We start from the raw sequence: 19,400 nt of genomic DNA, 5'->3' as shown, positions 1-19,400 counted from the left end.
TTTGGAGCCCCCCCCCCAAAAATAAAGTCTGACACTCTTTCCATTGCTTTCCCTTCTATTTACCATAAAGTGATGGAATCAAATGTCATTATCTTAGTTTTCTGAGTGTTGAGTTTTAGCCAGCCTTTTCACTCTCCTCTTTCACTTTCATCAAGAGGCTCTTTAGTTCTTCTTCACTTTCTGCCGTAAGGGTGGTGTCATCTGCATATCTGAGGTTATTGATATTTCTCCTGGCAATCTTGATTCCAGCTTGTGCTTCATCCAGCCCAGCATTTCTCATGATGGGCTCATTTCAAGGCAAAAAGGACATCTTTTTTTGGTGTTAGTTCTAGAAGGTCTTGTAGGTCTTCATAAAACCATTCAGCTTCAGCTTCTGTCTAAAGGACAGAAATGGTATGGACCTAACAGAAGCAGAAGATAGTAGGAAGAGGTGGAAAAAATACACAGAAGAACTATACAAAAAAGATCTTCATGACCAAGATAACCATGATGGTGTGATTACTCACCTAGAGTTAGATGTCCTAGAATTTGAAGTCAAGTGGGCCTTAGGAAGCATCACTACAAACAAAGCTAGTGGAGGTGATGAAATTCCAGTTGCGCTATTTCAAATGCTAAAAGATGATGCTGTGAAAGTGCTGCATGCAATATGCCAGAAAATTGGAGAACTCGGCAGTGGCCACAGGACTGGAAAAGGTCAGTTTTCATTCCAATCCCAAAGAAGGGCAATACCAAATGATGTTTAAACTACTGCACAATTGCACTCATCTCACGTGCTAGCAAAGAAAAGCTCAAAATTCTCCAATCCAGGCTTTAACAGTATGTGAACAGAGAACTCCCAGATATTCAAGCTGGATTTAGAAAAGACAGAGGAACTAGAGATCAAATTGCCAAAATCCATTGGATCATAGAAAAAGAAAGAGAATTTCAGAACATCTACTTCTGCTTTATTGATTATGCCAAAGCCTTTGACCATGTAGATCACAACAAACTGGAAAATTTTTCAACAGATGGGAATATCATACCACCTTACCCGTCGCCTGAGAAATCTGTATCCAGGACAAGAAGCAACAGTTAGACCTGAACATGGAACAACAGACTGGTTCCGAATTGGGAAAGGAGTACGTCAAGGTTGTATATTGTCACCCTGCTTATTTAACTTATATGCAGAGTGCATCATGCGAGATGCCAGGCTGGATGAAGCACAAGTTGGAATCAAGATTGCTGGGAGAAATATCAATAATCTCAGATATGCAGATGATACCACACTTATAGCAGAAAGTAAAGAGAAACTAAAGAGCCTCTTGATGAAAGTGAAAGAGGAGAGTGAAAAAGTTGGCTTAAAGCTCAACATTCAGAAAATGAAGATCATGGCATCCGGTCCCATCACTTCATGGGAAATAGATGGGGAAACAGTGGAAACAGTGACAGACTTTATTTTCTTGGGCTCCAAAGTCACTGCAGATGATGACTGCAGCCTTGAAAATAAAAGACCCTTGCTTCTTGGAAGAAAGGTTATGATCAACCTAGACAGCATATTAAAAAGTAAAGACATTACTGACAAAGGTTGGTCTAGTCAAAGCTATGGTTTTTCCAGTAGTCATGTATGGATGTGAGAGTTGGATATAAAGAAAGCTGAGTTTTGAAGAATGGATGCTTTTGAACTGTGGTGCTAGAGAAGACTTGAGAGTCCTTTGGACTGTAAGGAGATCAAACAAGTCAATCCTAAAGGAAATCAAGTCCTGAATATTCATTGGAAGGACATGCTGAAGCTGAAACTCCCAATACTTTGGTTACCTTGATGCAAAGAACTGACTCTTTGGAAAAGACCCTGATGCTGGGCAAGATTGAAGGTAGGATGAGAAGGGGACAACAGAGGATGAAATGGTTGGATGGTATCATCTATTCAATGGACATGAGTTTGAGAAAACTCTGGCAATTGGTGATGGACAGGGAAGCCTGGCATGCAGCAGTCCATGGGGTTGCAAAGAGTTGGACATGACTGAGCGACTGAATTGACTGAATATATATATATATATATATATATATATATATATATATATATATATATATATTTAACTGAATTACTTTGTATACCTAAAACATTGTAAATAAACTATACTTCAATTAAAATGTCTGCAAATGTTAAATTCTGGAGAGGGTATGGAGAACAGGGAACCCTCCTACACTGTTTGTGTGAATGCAAATTGATGCAGCCACTATGAACAACAGTATGGATTTTCCTTCAAAAACTAAAAATAGATTTCCATATGACTCAGCAGTCCCACTCCTGGGCATATATCTGGAAAAGATAAAAACACTAATTCTAAAGTATACTTGCACCTCAATATTCATTGTAGCACTGTTTATAATATCCAAGACATAAAAGCAATCTCAGTGTCCATTGACAGATGAATGGATAAAATAGATGTGGTACACACACACACACACACACACACACACACACACACACAGAGGAATATTACTCAGCCATAAAAAAGAATGAAATAATGCTATTTGCAGTAACGTGGATGGACCTAGATATTACCATACTAAGTGAAATAAGAGAAAGACAAATATCATATGACATCACTTACTTGTGGAATCTTTAAAAATGGTATAAACGAATGATATAAACTCACAGACAGAGAAAACATACTTATGGTTACTGAAGGGGAAACGAGGAATGGATAAGTTGGGAAACTGGGTTTAACGGATACACAGCTACCATGTATAAAATGCCCTTCTCTAGTGCTTCAGATGGTAAAGAATCAGCCTGCAATGCCGGAGGCCCAGGTTTGATCCCTGAGTCAGAAAGATCCCTTGGAGGAGGGCCTGGCAATCCACTCCAGTATTCTTTTCTGGAGAATTCCATGGACAGAGGAGCCTGGCATGCTACAGTCTGTGGGGTCACAAAGAGTTGGACATGACTGAGCAACTTCCACTTTACGTTTTTTGTATACAAAATAGGTAAACAGCAAAGACCTGCATAGCACAAAGAACTATATTCAACATCTTATAATAATGTATAGTGGAAAAGAATCTGAAAAAGAACACATATGTATAATGATCACTTCACTACACCTGAAACATTGTAAATCAACTCTACTTAAAAAAATAAAGAATATCTGTCTGAGCTGCTTCTTTTGGCTTCTTGAAACTTGAATATTCTCTTGTGGATAACTTAAACTATTTGAAGACTCACCAAATAGATGAGGATAAAACTAATTCCTAGTCACAATAAAGTTGTTACGAGTGCTGACTGTGGAACCAGGTGGCCCAACTTCATAACCTAGCTCCTTCTCTTACTAGCTGCTGCTTCTCTGTATTTGTATTTTGTATTATATGGAAAATAGGGATAGTACAGAAGCTATCTCGTAAAATTGTTGTGAGAGTCAAATGAACAGTTATCTGTAAAGCACCTAAAACAGTGCCTGGCATGTGCAAGCATCATTATTCTAAGTGAACTGTTATTATAAATAAGCTCTCATTTTACATGAGGAAATCAGATCTACTGTGGTGAGATGTTTTAATGCTATGTTTGGTTTCCTTTTATTAACTGTAGTTGCAAAAAAAAAAAAAAAAAGTACAATGTTGATACTGCACTTTAGTTGCCAAAATTCTAGGAATGCTGTTTTTTGATGACATTCCTCATTTTGACTGAAGTTTCCTTCAAGGATTCTGGAGTTTCCTCTAACTATCTCAAAGACTAAGAAACTTTATAAATCTTAGAATTTATTTTTTATATTCCACACTGTTCTCTACCTCTTTAATTCTGCAGCCTCTTCTTTAACCCTATGGGCAATAAGTAAATCACAGCCAAACCGGTTTTTCTCCCCTGTTACCCTCCCTACAAAGGGAGGAGTGAGAAGGTATCATCAACACCTTTTGGTAATTGGAACCCTTCCTGGATAAGTGGATTTCCAATTCTATGTTTTTATTGTCTGAAGGAAAAAGCCAAAATATAGTTTGCAGTTACTATTACAAGACAAAAAATCTTTACCAGTTCAAGCTCTGAAACTTCTATTACATTAAAAAAAATTTTTAAATGCATGAAATCAACATTTTTCTCAAGAGGGTATTGTAGTCTGCCAGACAAAGTAAGATAAGTGCTACAGAGTGAGAATTTGCTACTAAACCTTGCATTTATTACTACAGTTTACAATTTGCTCTCACTTTTTAAGCCTGTATTTCTAATCACAATGAAAAGCTTTTGCTTTTCATGGACCAAAGATGAAATTTCTAAGGAATTCTTTTTTTTTCTTACCCACTTAAATGTTCTTTTTTTCAGATATACTGATTCATCTACCTAGATACCTTTTTAATTAGTAGGTGTTGGACTCTGTCTTTATAGAGAAGTAAATTAATGAATCATTAATTTGCCATGTTACATCATTTCTGTGTCTCTCCCCTGTCTTACATGTTCCACGCCTCCTCACTGTCCTGCAGAAATGTCAACCCTTCCATGGAGGCATGCACATTCATTTTGAGACTCTACTTGCTGAGACATGTTGATTAACACTACTTTGTTAATTGCTCCTCATGCCCATTAGAAGACACTAATATAAACTGATATTTGCAAAGCTTTATAGTTCACAAAGTAATTCTTATATTTTAAATTTCACTGAATACCACAACAGTCTTGAGTACATCTTACTATTGCTATCCATATTCATCTATAAGCATGGGCAAAATATTCCTCAAGAAAAACATTTATGAGATGTCTCAGCCCTCAAAATTCTGTGTTATGGCTTGTGGCAACCCCAGATGAAACTTGCATGTTAGGGTGTTCTAGCTACCAGATCCATCCCCACTTTGTATTCTTTCTTACTACTTTTACCACTAGACTAATTTCAAAAAGATTTTCATCCCATTCATGGTCTCTGATTATACCATGTCATCTGTGCAGTCCTTAATTTAATTTCACCAGGCTTAATGTGATAACTAAAGCAAGGCTTAGAAAGAATTCAACTTAAACCAGTGCTTCACTTTTTTTAGGGCTTTCCTGGTGGCTCAGAAGTTAAAGCGTCTGCCTGGAATGTGGGAGACCTGGGTTTGATCCCTGGGTCGGGAAGATCCCCTGGAGAAGGAAATGGCAACCCACCAATGGCAACCCACTCCAGTACTCTTGCCTGGAGAATCCCATGGAGGGAGGAGCCTGATAGGCTACAGTCCATGGGGTCGCAAAGAATCGGACACGACTGAGTGACTTCACTCACTCACTTTTTTTAAAATAATAAGATATGTATTATTTGTAGTACCTATTTAAAGGCATCAGGCCATAGTTCTCATGTTTAAACCACTTGTTCATCTTCTTGACATATAACCAGTCAGAGACAAATGAAGGAAGGGCATTCCGGAGAAAGGATGCAAAGCGGGTAACATACAGCATGTCCCAAGGATAGCCGTCATCCCAAACCCGACTCATGACCCAGGAGCCACTTCTGGTGCTGATAATGACCTGGTAGGGAAGGTAACAGATTTCAATATTGCTCTGTAAGAATTAAGCAGATACAACACAATTCTATGGACATCTATATACGTTATTCAGGTAGGAAAACTTTAAAGAGGTAGGTCAAGATGAGTAGTCCATGATAGAAGCTAAATAGAGGCAGAACTACCTCTCTTGCTCCACCTCAGAGGGCGAGGGCATAGGTGTTGAAAGAGTGACTATCTGACATCTTGGAATATGAGAGTTCTCTGTTCCCTGGTGGCTCAGTGGTAAAGAATCTGCCAGCAGTGCAGTAGCCGCAGGAGAGGTGTGTTAGATCACTGGGTGGGGAAGATCCCCTGGAGGAGGGCATGGCGAGCCACTCCAGTATTCCTGCCTGGAGAATCCCATGAACAGAGGAGCTTGGTGGGCTACAGTCTGTACGGTCACAGAGAGTCATGCATGACTGAAGTGACTTAGCATGCATGCATTATTCAACTGTGACAAGTATAATCTTTGCAGACCCTTAAGACTAAAATGGTAGGTCTAGTAAAGATCAGTCAATGGTGGTGGCTGGTGGTAGTTGCTTGGCTGAGTGGGGGAAATGCAGCTAACTTGCTGGCTGAAATTAGCCTGAGGAAATGCCAAGGATTTAATTCTGTTCTCTGTGCCTGGTCTCCTATTCTAGTCCTTACTACACACACACTTCAGGACCCTGGGCAGCTGCTTTAGCCCAAGACAAGCCCAGACTGCTTATCTATTTTATCACTTTTGTGATAACCCAAGGGAGTCTGACTTTGAATAATCCTTAGGTATTTTTAAATATCCATTTACGAATTTATTTATTGAGCACCTATTTCCTTTAGAAATATGTTAGTACGTATCTATGGATATCTCCATATACATTTCCCTTAATATCCAGGTAGGAGCACTTTTAGAGGTAGGTCAAGATGAATAGTCCAGGATTGAAACTAGGTAATTAGAGACAGAACTACCCTCTCTCCACCCCAGAGATCAAGTGCGTAGGTGTTGAAAGAATGACTACCTGACACCTGGGAGTAAGAGAGCTCTCTGTGCAACTGTGACAAGTTTAATCTTGTATTAGAAATATGTTCAGTTCTTTTGGGTTTATTGGTTATGTATGACTCAACATGGAGTCCTCTGGGAAGCCATCTTTGACAATTCATCCAGCAAAGTTCGGTTATCCAGTCATGGCGCTGCCACAGCCACAACTGAAGTCTCATTGCTTCCTTTCATGATGATCGTGTGCCTGTCATCCTACTACTACCCACTGATTCCTCCTTGAAGTCAAGAAGTAGCTTGACTTCTGTGTTAATTTCTAGCCTGATGCAGTGCTGACACATAAAAAACAGTCTGTGATTTGTTGGCTGTTGAATAGGTAAACAATAGTAAAACCTAAATTTTGTTTCTTCCAGAGTGGTAAGCATAGTACTGTTGCATGGTAGGTGATAAGAAATACTGTTAAATAAATAAAGGCAGAGCTTGACTAGCAACCAGTTTGCTTGGAGGTGATCAGAACATAAAATTAAAACCAAAAATGCATGTTTACATATATATACATGCACTTAACTCTGGTTTCAGCAGACTATACTTCCTTATTAGCATGGGCCACATTACATTGCTTCACAGGGAGAATGTCTCAAGTCCTTGATTTGATTGGCATATACAGCAGGTGACATGGTGAATGCCATCCTCAGTGCTTGGGATACTGCTGTTGTAGCATAGCCATCCGAAGTGTGTTTCCCCAGACCTTTCAGATCTCATACCTGTGTAACCAGACGGCTGAGCTCAACAGCAATGTCACATCCTGAGTTTCCCAGGCCAATCACGAGGACCCTCTTCCCCTGGTACACTTCTGGGCCCTTATAGTCCCGGCTGTGGAGGTAGTAGCCTTGAAATCGGTTGAGGCCTAAACAGAACATGGGGAGTGGTTTGAGTTGACTTCCAGAAGAAATGCTTAACAGTCACTTTTCTTCCCCCTACTATTGTTTTTTTTTTAAATATATAAATTTATTTATTTTAATTGGAGGTTAATTACTTTACAATATTGTATTTGTTTTGCCATATATCAATATGAATCTGCCATGGGTATACACGTGTTCCCCATCCTGAACCCCCCTCCCTCCTTCCTCCCCATACCATCCCTCTGGGTCGTCCCAGTGCACCAGCCCCAAGCATCCTGTATCCTTCATCGAACCTGGACAGGTGATTCATTTCATATATGATATTATATATGTTTCAGTGCCATTCTCCCAAATCATCCCACCCTCTCCCTCTCCCTCAGAGTCCAAAAGACTGTTGTATACATCTGTGTCTCTTTTGCTGTCTCGCATACAGGGTTATTGTTACCATCTTTGTACATTCCATATATATGTGTTAGTATACTGTATTGGTGTTTTTCTTTCTGGCTTACTTCACTCTGTATAATTGGCTTCAGTTTCATCCACCTCATTCGAACTGATTCAAATGTATTCTTTTTAATGGCTGAGTAATACTCCATTGTGTATATGTACCACAGCTTTCTTATCCATTCATCTGCTGATGGACATCTAGGTTGTTTCCATGTCGTGGCTATTATAAACAGTGCTGCAATGAACATTGGGGTACATGTGTCTCTTTCAATTCTGGTTTCCTCAGTGTGTATGCCCAGCAGTGGGATTGCTGAGTCATAAAGCAGTTCTATTTCCATTTTTTTAAGGAATCTCCACACTGTTCTCCACAGTGGCTGTACTAGTTTGCATTCCCACCAACAGTATAAGAGAGTTCCCTTTTCTCCACACCCTCTCCAGCATTTATTGCTTGTAGACTTTTGGATTGCAGCCATTCTGACTGGCGTGAAATGGTACCTCATTGTGGTTTTGATTTGCATTTCTCTGATAATGAGTGATGTTGAGCATCTTTTCATGTGTTTGTTAGCCCCCCACTATTTTTAAAAGTTTGATTCTCCTATTAGCAATTTTAATTTTAAAAATTTCCCTAATTGAAAAGCACTTATCCTTTTGGATATTTTTGGCACTAAATCCCTAACTAATTACTTTTAAAGACTTCATAAAAAACTTAAGGAATTTGAACTTATATTCTCTAATAATCATAGTATTTGTTGAGGGTTTACTTATCTTAGTCATTTAATCCTGATAACACCTCTGAATGGTAGGTACTAGTATTATCTCTATTTTAAAAGAAAAGGAAATTGAGACAAAGAAGTTTAGTGAGTTGTCTAGGGTTACATGGTAAGTATCTAGTAGAATAAGGAGTTGAGCCCAGGTATCTACATTCAGAACCCCCAAATATTCTGCCCCTTAGCATTAATTCTGTCAATCTTCTATTATCCCTTAATCTCTACTCTTTTAATTACCTTGTTTTATGAACAATATGGGCCTTCCTTGTGGCTTGGCTGGTAAAGAATCTGCGTGCAGTGCAGGAGACCTGGGTTTGATCCCTGGGTTAGGAAGATCCCCTGGAGAAGGGAAACACTACCACTCCAGTATTCTAGCCTGGAGAACTCCATGGACTGTATAGTCCATGGGGTCGCAAAGAGTTGGACAAGACTGAGCGACTTTCACTTTAACTTATATGAACACCAGCCTCTGCATATGAGCTCTACTATTTTTGAGGGGAAGCATCCCTGTTGCAAAGGAAGGAATGAGGGAAGGAAAATACGAAGGAAGGAGAGGGGGAAGCAGGGAGGAGGAAAGATGAAGAAAGGAAAAAGGAAGGGAGGTTGCTTATGTATTTATTTGCTATTTGCCACTTCTGCAGAGTAATGAAATGTATCACTACACACTCACACACATACATACTCACACACTCACTGTGATTTTTAAAGTTAATTTGCAAAATGTGGATATAGATGAAATTTAAAGACCCAAGTTTATTCTCTATCGACCTGTGTCTTCATCTAATCTCTGACCTGCAAGTCCTTGATTCTTTTAGGATGAAGGCAATGATGAGTATATTTGACATATCATCACACAATTAAAAAAATATTTGGAACCTTAAGAATGATCATTATGTACAATCTGTGGAAAACTCTATCTTATTCCATAATGTTTGTGTATAAGATTCTTACATATTTTCCAAACTTACCAGGAAAGGAATCCGTTGGTAGATTGGGGTACACATGATGTCCTGAACAGATCATTACAGCATCAAAAATAGTAGATTCCTGTTTCTCATCCTTTTCTGAAACAATTTCCCATTGGCCAGTGATCAAGAAGTTGGGACATTTCTTTATACTAGTAACCAGGGTCTTAAAGAAAACCAGAAAGAAATTGCTTCTTTTTACAGTTCTATAAGGTTTTTTGTTTGTTTGTTTGTTTGTTCCTTGCAGTATTTCTGTGTAAAAAATAATTGTTGTGTGTTCTCATGGTCATTGAGAATAATGTGGAAAGGCATTAAAATAGGAAGTCACAGTGAATCTGCAAATTTCACAAGAATAATTACTCACTGGGGTGTATTTATTTTTCTGACATCTAGTTAGTAGATTTGGGATACTTTGCACTGCATATTCTTATGAAAGGTGCCATATCATTTGCTTGCTGTCACCCTGCATTGACATCCATGGCTGCTTCCTCTTCTATCTGCTCCAGTAATATGCAATTATCTCAGGCTTCAATCCTTGATCTCTGTTTTGCAATATAAGGACACTATCCTTTGGAAATATTAGTCACTTCCATTGTAAGACTGTTATGTTGATATCAGCTCAGTTCAGTCACTCAGTTGTGTCTGACTCTTTGCGACCCCATGGACTGCAGCATGTCAGGCTTCCCTATCTATCACCAACTCCTGGAGCTTGGTATAAGTAAAATTGTTTAAAATTTAATCAGATAAATAAATAAAATATTAAGTAAAGTTCCAATTTATGATTTTGCTTATTATTTTCCCCACTATATATGTGTGCTCTGCACATAACTAATGGATTGAAGTTGAGTTCTAAACAAATGGGAAGTATTACTTAATAATTACGGAGACAGTGCTGCTATGCCATAACTCCTAAGGCTTTTAATCTAAGGAACTAAGTGTGTGAAGAAAACGGGCAATAAAATTACTCTTTTACATTGTTACTCTCTTCTTAGAGGCAGAATCTCTAACAAATGCCACATCTAGTAGAATTACAACTCCTTGGGCATTGAACCTATAGAAGTCTAAGTGTGAACTAGAGACTTTGGGGTTGTTTCTAAAACATAAGCGTGTGAGGGTGGAAAGTTCATTAGGCTGGTACAGCTGCCTCCACCATTTTCTATGATGTTTTGAAAGCTCTTAGAGACTTTGGAGAACACATTTTAAGGGGAAATAAAAAAATTCATGAGTGCTTTATAATCTGAACCAACATTTGATTGGTGAGGTGTCCAAACCTTTGACTCTATTTTCTAGGATGATGTCCTGTATCTCTGCTTCTCCTCTAATACTTAAACACATTGATGTCAACAGCACACGTTACAAGGTCCTTACCTCAAACTGTATATATCTGAAAAGATTCTTCTTTTGAGCAAATGTCTTTATGTAGTCCTGGACCTTGCTTTGGTGCATGTAGTTTGGGTAATCGTCAGGGTATGGGAAGTCTGGAAAGCACATCATCTCTTTGGAAGAGTTGGTGAACACAGACTTGTAGATGCTGGCTCTGCCTTCTTCTGAATGGTCCTAAGGAGAATAAGACAACAGGAGAATAGATGGTTGGATGGCATCACTGGCTTGATGGACATGAGTTTGAGTAAGCTCCAGGAGTTGGTGATGGGCAGGGAAGCCTGGTGTGCTGCATGCAGTCCATGGGGTTGCAAAGAGTTGGACATGACTGAGCGACCAAACTGAAGAAGAATAATAAGGCTTAAAAAGGAAACCAAGAATGGCATTCCCCTCAGTGACTATTCAATGATCAGTTGATTGAAACTTTTTCCATATGTTAAAAAAAAAATGAAAAAAATTGACTGCTGTCTGTAAGACATGGAAAGGAAAGCCTTCAACAACACCTGGCACAGAGCTGGTGAATCTTCCATCTTGATCCTTTTACTCTGATTAGCTCCAGTTTAGCTCTTTTTTTTTTTCCCCCAGTCACAGCACTGGGTCTGATCTCATACTCATTTTAAGAACATTAAGAACATTTAAGAACATAACTAAATAGTCCACTGGATGCTGTGGCTTTTAGCCTATTTGATTGGCTGTATGGAATTCGGTGAACTCTTCTCTTCACTAGCCATAGAACTCTCTAAAGAAGTCATTTCCTGAAGGGCTCCTTAGACTGTCGCTTCCTGGGTCCCACCTCTGAATTTCTGTGTGTCTGGGGTGAGGCCTGAGAATGTGTATTTCTGACAAGATCCCTGTGCTGCTGATGCTGTTGGTCCAGGGACCAAGTCTGAGGACCACTTCTGCAGTGTGAATGAATTCTGTGCTTGAGGAGTTCCTGAACTCACCAACTAGTGGCATTCACTCCTCACCAAAGAAACAAAAGAAACAAAAAGCCTTAGAACTTGTGTTAAATTTTGGCATCTTACAGTAAAACCACCATGTAATTGAAAAGTGGCTTCTTTTGAGGAGCAGTGGAAGGCTAAGTTCAAAACAAACATTTCCTCTCTGTTTCAAGAACAGGATAAAAGTTCACAGAATGTGCTGCCTTGAAAGTACATCTGAAAGCTGGCAACCCATCTTTCCCCACATCTTGAAGGAATTCTCATGAAAGGAAGGAAAAGGATGAAATGTTATATTGCTTCTGGATTCAAGACGGCTAACTCCCTCCAGTCCAACAACACCAAATGAGAGAACTGTGTCTCTGGGGGGCTGCCTGAGTCTTCACTGTTTCCCCTTAAGTGACAAAAATAAACTTGCTCTACTTGTGGTTGCTGCATTTATCATGATAAGTAAGCCCAGAGATTTTAACTTTTTAAACCTCTCTTGGAAATTTCTGCTAAGGTCAGAGAAAGAGTGAACGCTTTGGCTTGGTGGGTTCTCATGTTTGAGTCTGTTACTGTTCACCCCTGGCCAGTAACTTGTGTTAATGTTTGTGAAAAGGAGTTTTCTAAGCTGCCCACTAAAGGGAGGGCTGAGCTGTGGGTTGGAGACTGGTTTAAAAAATGTATGATTTTGCTCTGGGAAACAGAGATAATAAAACCATGAATTATTTCCATCATTAATGAATTACTGGACTCTTTCACCACTGGACTCCAGCCAATCTTAACACAAGAAGAGAAGAGTACATTCCCTACAGCTCCTTAGAATTTTCCCTAAAAGACTGTTCTGCAAACAGAGGAAAATAAAAATTTTATGTAACAACAGACAGTAGCTCCAGAGAGTTCACATTTTCATTATTTAAATATGTGGGGTAGTTTGAGCCAGTAGGGAGGAAATTAAGCTCAGATGCTCCCTGCTGGCTGGGAGAGCTTGTCATAGACCTAGATGTCTAGGACAAGATGTCACACTATGGGGCATGTTAGCATTGTCTGTCTTGGGTTGTAATTGTATCCATCTCCTATCATCCCCACTAGAACATAAGTAACTTGAGGGCAAGGTCAGAGACTAATTCAAAACTATTGTGCATGCATTTTAGCAGTATGCCTTGATCATCTTTCATATTCCCATTTTATCAGTCCCACTTTTGCTTGCTTAGATATACCTTCAAGGTCCAGCTCAAAAGTTGTCCCCTTCTCATGCCTTTCCTTATCTTCCATCCCACACATCGGAAGTCATCTCTACTTGCACCAAGCTCTAATTGTTTTTACTATCCTAATCATATTCTGTTTATTCATTTGTATTATGATTATTCTAAGACTTCTTTTCCCTCTGCTTTTAGAATACTGCATGCCTGCTGTACCTCTTGTTTGCAGCTATGACTAATGTAGTACCCTATGCATAATGAACTCAAATATGTATTTGCTGAATGAATAAAGGAATGAATGAGTGAAACAAAATTTCAGATAGTTCTGGTTCAATACTTTTCCCTTTGCAATCCAAATGACCTATTGTATGTGGCCTGTTGAGCAACCATTTATTACAGCCACAACAAAATCTTTTGAGGTCATGAGGTCCTATATTAGAGTGTATGAAATTTAAGACATGCTCACACTCAGCCTGCTAGTTTTTAAATCCCATTTGATTTTTATTTTACAGAAAAAGCACACAGAGAAAAGTTCAGAATTCTCAGGTTTCTCTCTCCCAGAATACCTTCTACATGACAGAACTTGTAAGATAAAAGCTTAAGGTAACACACTTTTCAAAAATTCCTCTCTGATACTACAGCATACCAAGCAACTTTTCTTAGAAAAGAGGGAAGAAGTGGGGTGTATGGAGAAGGCTAAAGTTTAGAATATTTGTATATGTTTATACTCCCACACGGAGAAGGCAATGGCATCCCACTCCAGTACTCTTGCCTGGAAAATCCCATGGACAGAGGAGCCTGGTAGGCTGCAGTCCATGGGGTCGCTAAGAGTTGGACACGACTGAGCAACTTCACTTTCACTTTTCACTTTCATGCATTGGAGAAGGAAATGGCAACTCATTCCAGTATTCTTGCCTGGAGAATCCCAGGGCTGGGGGAGCCTGGTGGGCTGCCGTCTATGGGGTCGCACAGAGTCAGATATGACTGAAGCAACTTAGCAGCAGCAGCAGCAGCATACTCCCACAGGGCTTTTGAGAATAATTCTGCTTATACACAACGACTTTATGAGAAAGATATCTTTCCTTCTTGTGGATAACCCAGAGTCTGACTTTGAATCATATTGATCTATCATCTGCTGCTGCTGCTGCTAAGTCACTTCAGTCGTGTCCGACTCTGCAAACCCATAGACGGCAGCCCACCAGGCTTCTCTAGCCCTGGGATTCTCCAGGCAAGAACACTGGAGTGGGTTGCCATTTCCTTCTCCAATGCATGAAAGGGAAAAGTGAAAGTGAAGTCACTCAGTTGTGTCCAACTCTTAGCGACCCCATGGACTGCAGCCTTCCAGGCTCCTCCATCCATGGGATTTTCCAGGCAAGAGTACTGGAGTGGGGTGCCATTGCCCTCTCCGGATCTATCATCTAGTGCTTCCTAAAATAAATTTCCTGATCTAGCTGTACTGGTTAACTTATAGATCCATGAACATACCACGTTCATTGTCTTCCCTGCACCTTTCATGGATTGCTGGTCACTGCTACCTAGAAGCCTTTCCCACCTGATGCTGGCACACTGCTGGTGTCTGTACTGCTGGGAATGCCCCGCTTTCTGGGGCTGTGTCACATGATGGTTCTTCACTTTTCTCATCTGAGAACATCCTTCAAGTCTCAGCTAAATGTTATCCTATAGGAAATTTCTCTTGACCTGCTAGTATTTTAGGAGTCCAGCCTTATCTAAATCTCAAGGCATTTATTTATTTAAGTAACAGTCACCACGGGCTATCTTGTTGTAAAGTTATATAATCTTTTGTTTGTACTTGTAGGACCAGACATATTAACATTTTGGAATTTGTAGATTTTTGAAGTTTTTCCTAAAGTATTCCTAGTGAGATCTGGTGCAACACCTTATCATCAAATGTAATAAAACTACTACAGAAAAACCTGGAGTTGGACAAAGACTATATATATAGTGTCATATCAGTTCAATCATGTTTCCTGACCATATGATTTCAGGGCAGGTTTTGCTATTAAATGAGTTTTTCTGTCACGAGATTGTGGACCTTTAGTAAGGCTTGCTACACCAAATGAAGTAGAAACCATTTACATAAAGTGGTTATGACACATATTTGTCATCCCAGGACTTAGTACAAAACTCTGTCAAAATAGATGCTCAGGCAGCACTTAATTACTTCTAATAAGTCAATGCAAAGAAATAGAGGGAAAAAACAGAATGGGGAAGACTAGAGATCTCTTCAAGAATGTTAGAGATACAAAGGGAACATTTCATGCAAAGATGGGCTCGATAAAGGACAGAAATGGTATGGACCTAACAGAAGCAGAAGATATTAAGAAGAGGTGGCAAGAGTACACAGAAGAACTGTATAAAAAAGATCTTCATGACCCAGACAAGCATGATGGTGTGATCACTCACCTAGAGCCATATATCCTACAATGTGAAGGCAAGTGGGCCTTAGAAAGCATCACTACAAACAAAGCTAGTGGAGGTGATGGAATTCCAGTTGAGCTATTTAAAATCCTGAAAGATGATGCTGTGAAAGTGCTGCACACAATATGCCAGCAAATTTGGAAAACTCAGCAGTGGCCACAGGACTGGAAAAGGTCAGTTTTCATTCCAATCCAAAAGAAAGGCAATGCCAAAGAATGCTCAAACTACCACACAATTGCACTCATCTCACATGCTAGTAAAGTAATGCTTAAAATTCTGCAAGCCAGGCTTCAGCAATATGTGAAGTGTGAACTTCCAGATGTTCAAGCTGGTTTTAGAAAAGGCAGAGGAACCAGAGATCAAATTGCTAACATCCACTGGCTCATCAAGAAAGCAAGAGAGTTCCAGAAAAACATCTATTTCTGCTTTATTGACTACGCCTAAGCCTTGACTCTGTGGATCACAATAAACTGTGGAAAATTCTGAAAGAGTTGGGAATACCAGACCACCTGACTTGCCTCTTGAGAAACCTGTATCCAGGTCACGAAGCAACAGTTAGAACTGGACATGGAACAACAGACTTGTTCCAAATAGGAAAAGGAGTACGTCAAGGCTGTATATTGCCACCCTGCTTATTTAAGCTATATGCAGAGTACATCATAAGAAATGCTGGGCTGGAAGAAGCACAAGCTGGAATCAAGACTGCCAGGAGAAATATCAATAACCTCAGATATACAGATGATGCCACCCTTATGGCAGAGAGTGAAGAGGAACTAAAAAGCCTCTTGATGAAAGTGAAAGAGGAGAGAGAAAAAGTTGGCTTAAAGTTCAATATTCAGAAAACTAAGATTATGGCATCTGGTCCCATCACTTCATGGGAAATAGATGGGAAACAGTGGAAACAGTGTCAGACTTTATTTTTTTGGGCTCCAAAATCACTGCAGATGGTGATTGCATCCATGAAATTAAAAGATGCTTAATCCTTTGTAGGAAAGTTATGACCAACCTAGACAGCATATTAAAAAGCAGAGATATTACTTTGCCAACAAAGGTCCATCTAGTCAAGGCTATGGTTTTTCCTGTTGTCATGTATGGATGTGAGAGTTGGACTGTGAAGTAAGCTGAGTGCCAAAGAATTGATGCTTTTGAACTATGGTGTTGGAGAAGACTCTTGAGAGTCCCTTGGACTGCAGGAAGATCCATCCAGTCCATCCTAAAGGAGATCAGTCCTGGGTATTCATTGGAAGGACTGATGCTGAAGCTGAAACTCCAATACTCTGGCAATCTAATGCGAAGAGTTGACTCACTGGAAAAGACCCTAATGCTGGGTTGAATTGGAGGCAGGAGGAGAAGGGGGCGACAGAGGATGAGATGGCTGGATGGCATCATCGACTTGATGCACATGAGTTTGAGTGAACTCTGGGAGTTGGTGATGGACACGGAGGCCTGGCATGCTGCGATTCATGGGGTCACAAAGAGTTGGACACGACTGAGTAACTGAACTGAACTGAATAAGTCAATTAACAACCATTTTATGGTTTAGATTAAGCTGATCATGTCTCCCTGATCAAATGTAAATTAAAAATTGAATTCATAAAAGAAATACCTTGATTATTTCCTAGTGGAAAATACAAATTGATGGTCTGCATTTCATGCAATATTTTCAGTTATAGGACCCCCAGAGCAACATATTTTTGCAGGTTGGGCAATACAGAGATCAGGACAGACTGAGGTTACAAGATAAATGATGTGGCTAGAATATCTTCAAGCCAGATAAGTATCATCTATATATGATCCTAATGGCTAGGAAGTTCAGGATAGAAAATCTGGAAGTTCCACAAAGTTGCTTTTTGAAATTTAAGAATTGGTTTTATAATGAATATTTCCTGATTATATTGTTTTTCTAGCTATGAACTTACTGGCAGAGATAATCATTTTTCTCTCTGGATATGGCCTGACAAGAGTATTTAATATCCATGTACACACCACACACAGTCAAAATTTATAATAACCTATAATATGTGCCTAATAGACATGAATTAATTAAAAAAATCATATCCTGCTATAATTGCGAGGCAGGTTAGAAGGAACTTAATTTTCAGCTTCTGCATTTGACTAATAAGCATTTGAAGGGTGGAAGAATAAAGTGACTTTCCTGAAATCTGTCTGCTTAAAAAATCAGAGTTGATATTGGAACTCAGGACTTCTGACCCCAGTCTAGGTTTTTCTTTTTCACATGTCCCCCATGTTCTCAGGATTTAATAGCAATAGGCATAGGATGTTCTCAGGATTTAATAGCAATAGGCATAGGATGTTCTCAGGATTTAATAGCAATAGGCATAGGATGTTCTCAGGATTTAATAGCAATAGGCATAGGATCTTTCAGTTACATGGGGAGGCAGTAGTATAGTTTTTCTGTTAACTTCTGACCCTTTAACCCTTAAAAGCCTAGAGATTTGGGCTCTGCCATGTAGGTGGCAACATTTAATGAGCTGGAGAAGTCTTCTTCAGGATAAGCCTTGCTGGTATGAGATAGTTTTAAATGATAGGACTTGAGTAGGATGGGAGAGAGAAGATTTTATTTTTCAGAGCATCTGGAGCATTATGATCAAGTCTGAAAGAACTGTTCACATTTGATTTGCAGTGTAAACCCATCACTTCCTATTGTTTTACTCACCGAGAATTCCCACAAACCTCCAACTTCATTGCTCCTTTCAAAGCAGGTGGGCTCCAGCCCCTCTTCCAGACAACACCGTATGGAGGCCAAGCCACTGACACCAGCTCCAATGATGGCCACTCTCTTCACCATTGTTGCCCGTAGGAGGATCTGGAGAGAACTTCTTCAGAAGATATCCCTAAATGCTTAAGTTTTTTCAGTAGAAATAATCAGCTGAGGTTTGTATGTCACAATCCTCATCTTAACACTCAAGAAGACATAGATACACATTACGAGTTTATGCTAAAAAAAAAAAGTTTATGCTCTTTTTTCTTTTTTTTACCACTTTTGCTATAGTAAGATACTGAATCTGACTTCTTCTGGTTATTCAAGATGCCCAAAATAGCAGAGCCAGTGAACCCCAGAGCAGTGAGGACCTTATAAATCATCTATCTAATGCTCTCAATTGCAAATGAAATGACTGTCATTCCAAGAAGTTTACAAATTACTTCTTCAGGGTCTCAGAGTTTATAAGTATAAGAACTGGAACAAGAATTCAAGCCTTCTACATAAAAACCCACCATAATGGATCCCTTATACTTACTTGGAATGTTTGGCGTTAAGGGGCCTTACTCTTAATCAACAACCTTCTTTCCCCAGAGAAGTTACAGTTCTCTAAACATAGAAGAGAATGGCTTTTAAGAATGTCTTTTGATGTAAAAATTGGGAAAGGGGAGGAGTTATTTTTCTTAAAGTAAAAATTCCTTTTTACTTGTATTTTTCATGACGTAGAGCCCTGGGAAGAGAAAACTTGGAAGAGAAAGGTTGAGTGTGGTAGGCATAGAAGAACAGGGGCGGGGAAGTTGGTGGGGGGCAGAGGAAGAAAGGAAAAGGGTAAAGGCAAGGATGAAGTCTGTGGTTCTAGTTCCAAAAAATAAGGCAGTAACTATGATATGGTTATTAAAGCTGTAAAATGAACCCCCTGGGAGATTAGAGGAACAATGGTTTTTAAAATCTCTTTTTGCTCTGGAATTATAGAATATGTAAACAAAGACTATGCACCTGGACTATAATGAAAGGTTTTGCTTGGCCAACAGTGGAAAAAAAGTCTCAATTTTCCAGAAATTTAGGAGGGCTTGATGAGATGAGTTAACTCTTGGAGACGATGAGCTTCAAAGTTTGAAACAGGCAGAATTTCAAAGTCACTGAATCTTGGCTCTGTCTCCGTCTCACTTTTCCTGTTTCTCTATACCTTCTTCCTACTCTTCGCC

At 39.5% G+C, this 19,400-nt stretch overlaps 1 protein-coding gene across 1 annotated transcript in view; it reads right to left on the bottom strand.

Annotated features, from left to right (window-relative positions):
* The window catches only part of LOC101104591 (putative dimethylaniline monooxygenase [N-oxide-forming] 6), a 29,036-nt gene extending 10,237 nt beyond the window's left edge, over nucleotides 1-18,799 (bottom strand). Inside the window, exons 1-6 of the mRNA XM_004013688.6 lie at nucleotides 18,734-18,799; nucleotides 18,151-18,335; nucleotides 10,901-11,089; nucleotides 9,536-9,698; nucleotides 7,216-7,358; nucleotides 5,259-5,458 (exon numbers count right to left, since the gene is read on the bottom strand). Of these exons, the coding sequence (XP_004013737.2) occupies nucleotides 5,259-5,458; nucleotides 7,216-7,358; nucleotides 9,536-9,698; nucleotides 10,901-11,089; nucleotides 18,151-18,282 (827 nt within the window). The 5' untranslated portion in view covers nucleotides 18,283-18,335; nucleotides 18,734-18,799. The remainder of the gene's footprint in view (nucleotides 1-5,258; nucleotides 5,459-7,215; nucleotides 7,359-9,535; nucleotides 9,699-10,900; nucleotides 11,090-18,150; nucleotides 18,336-18,733) is intronic.
* Between the last annotated feature and the right edge of the window lie 601 nt (nucleotides 18,800-19,400).

This window comes from Ovis aries, chromosome 12, assembly GCF_016772045.2.
Source record: "Ovis aries strain OAR_USU_Benz2616 breed Rambouillet chromosome 12, ARS-UI_Ramb_v3.0, whole genome shotgun sequence".
NCBI lineage: Eukaryota > Metazoa > Chordata > Mammalia > Artiodactyla > Bovidae > Ovis > Ovis aries.
Note: the sequence above shows the minus strand (reverse complement) of the source record. Positions and strands in the feature narration are given on the sequence as shown.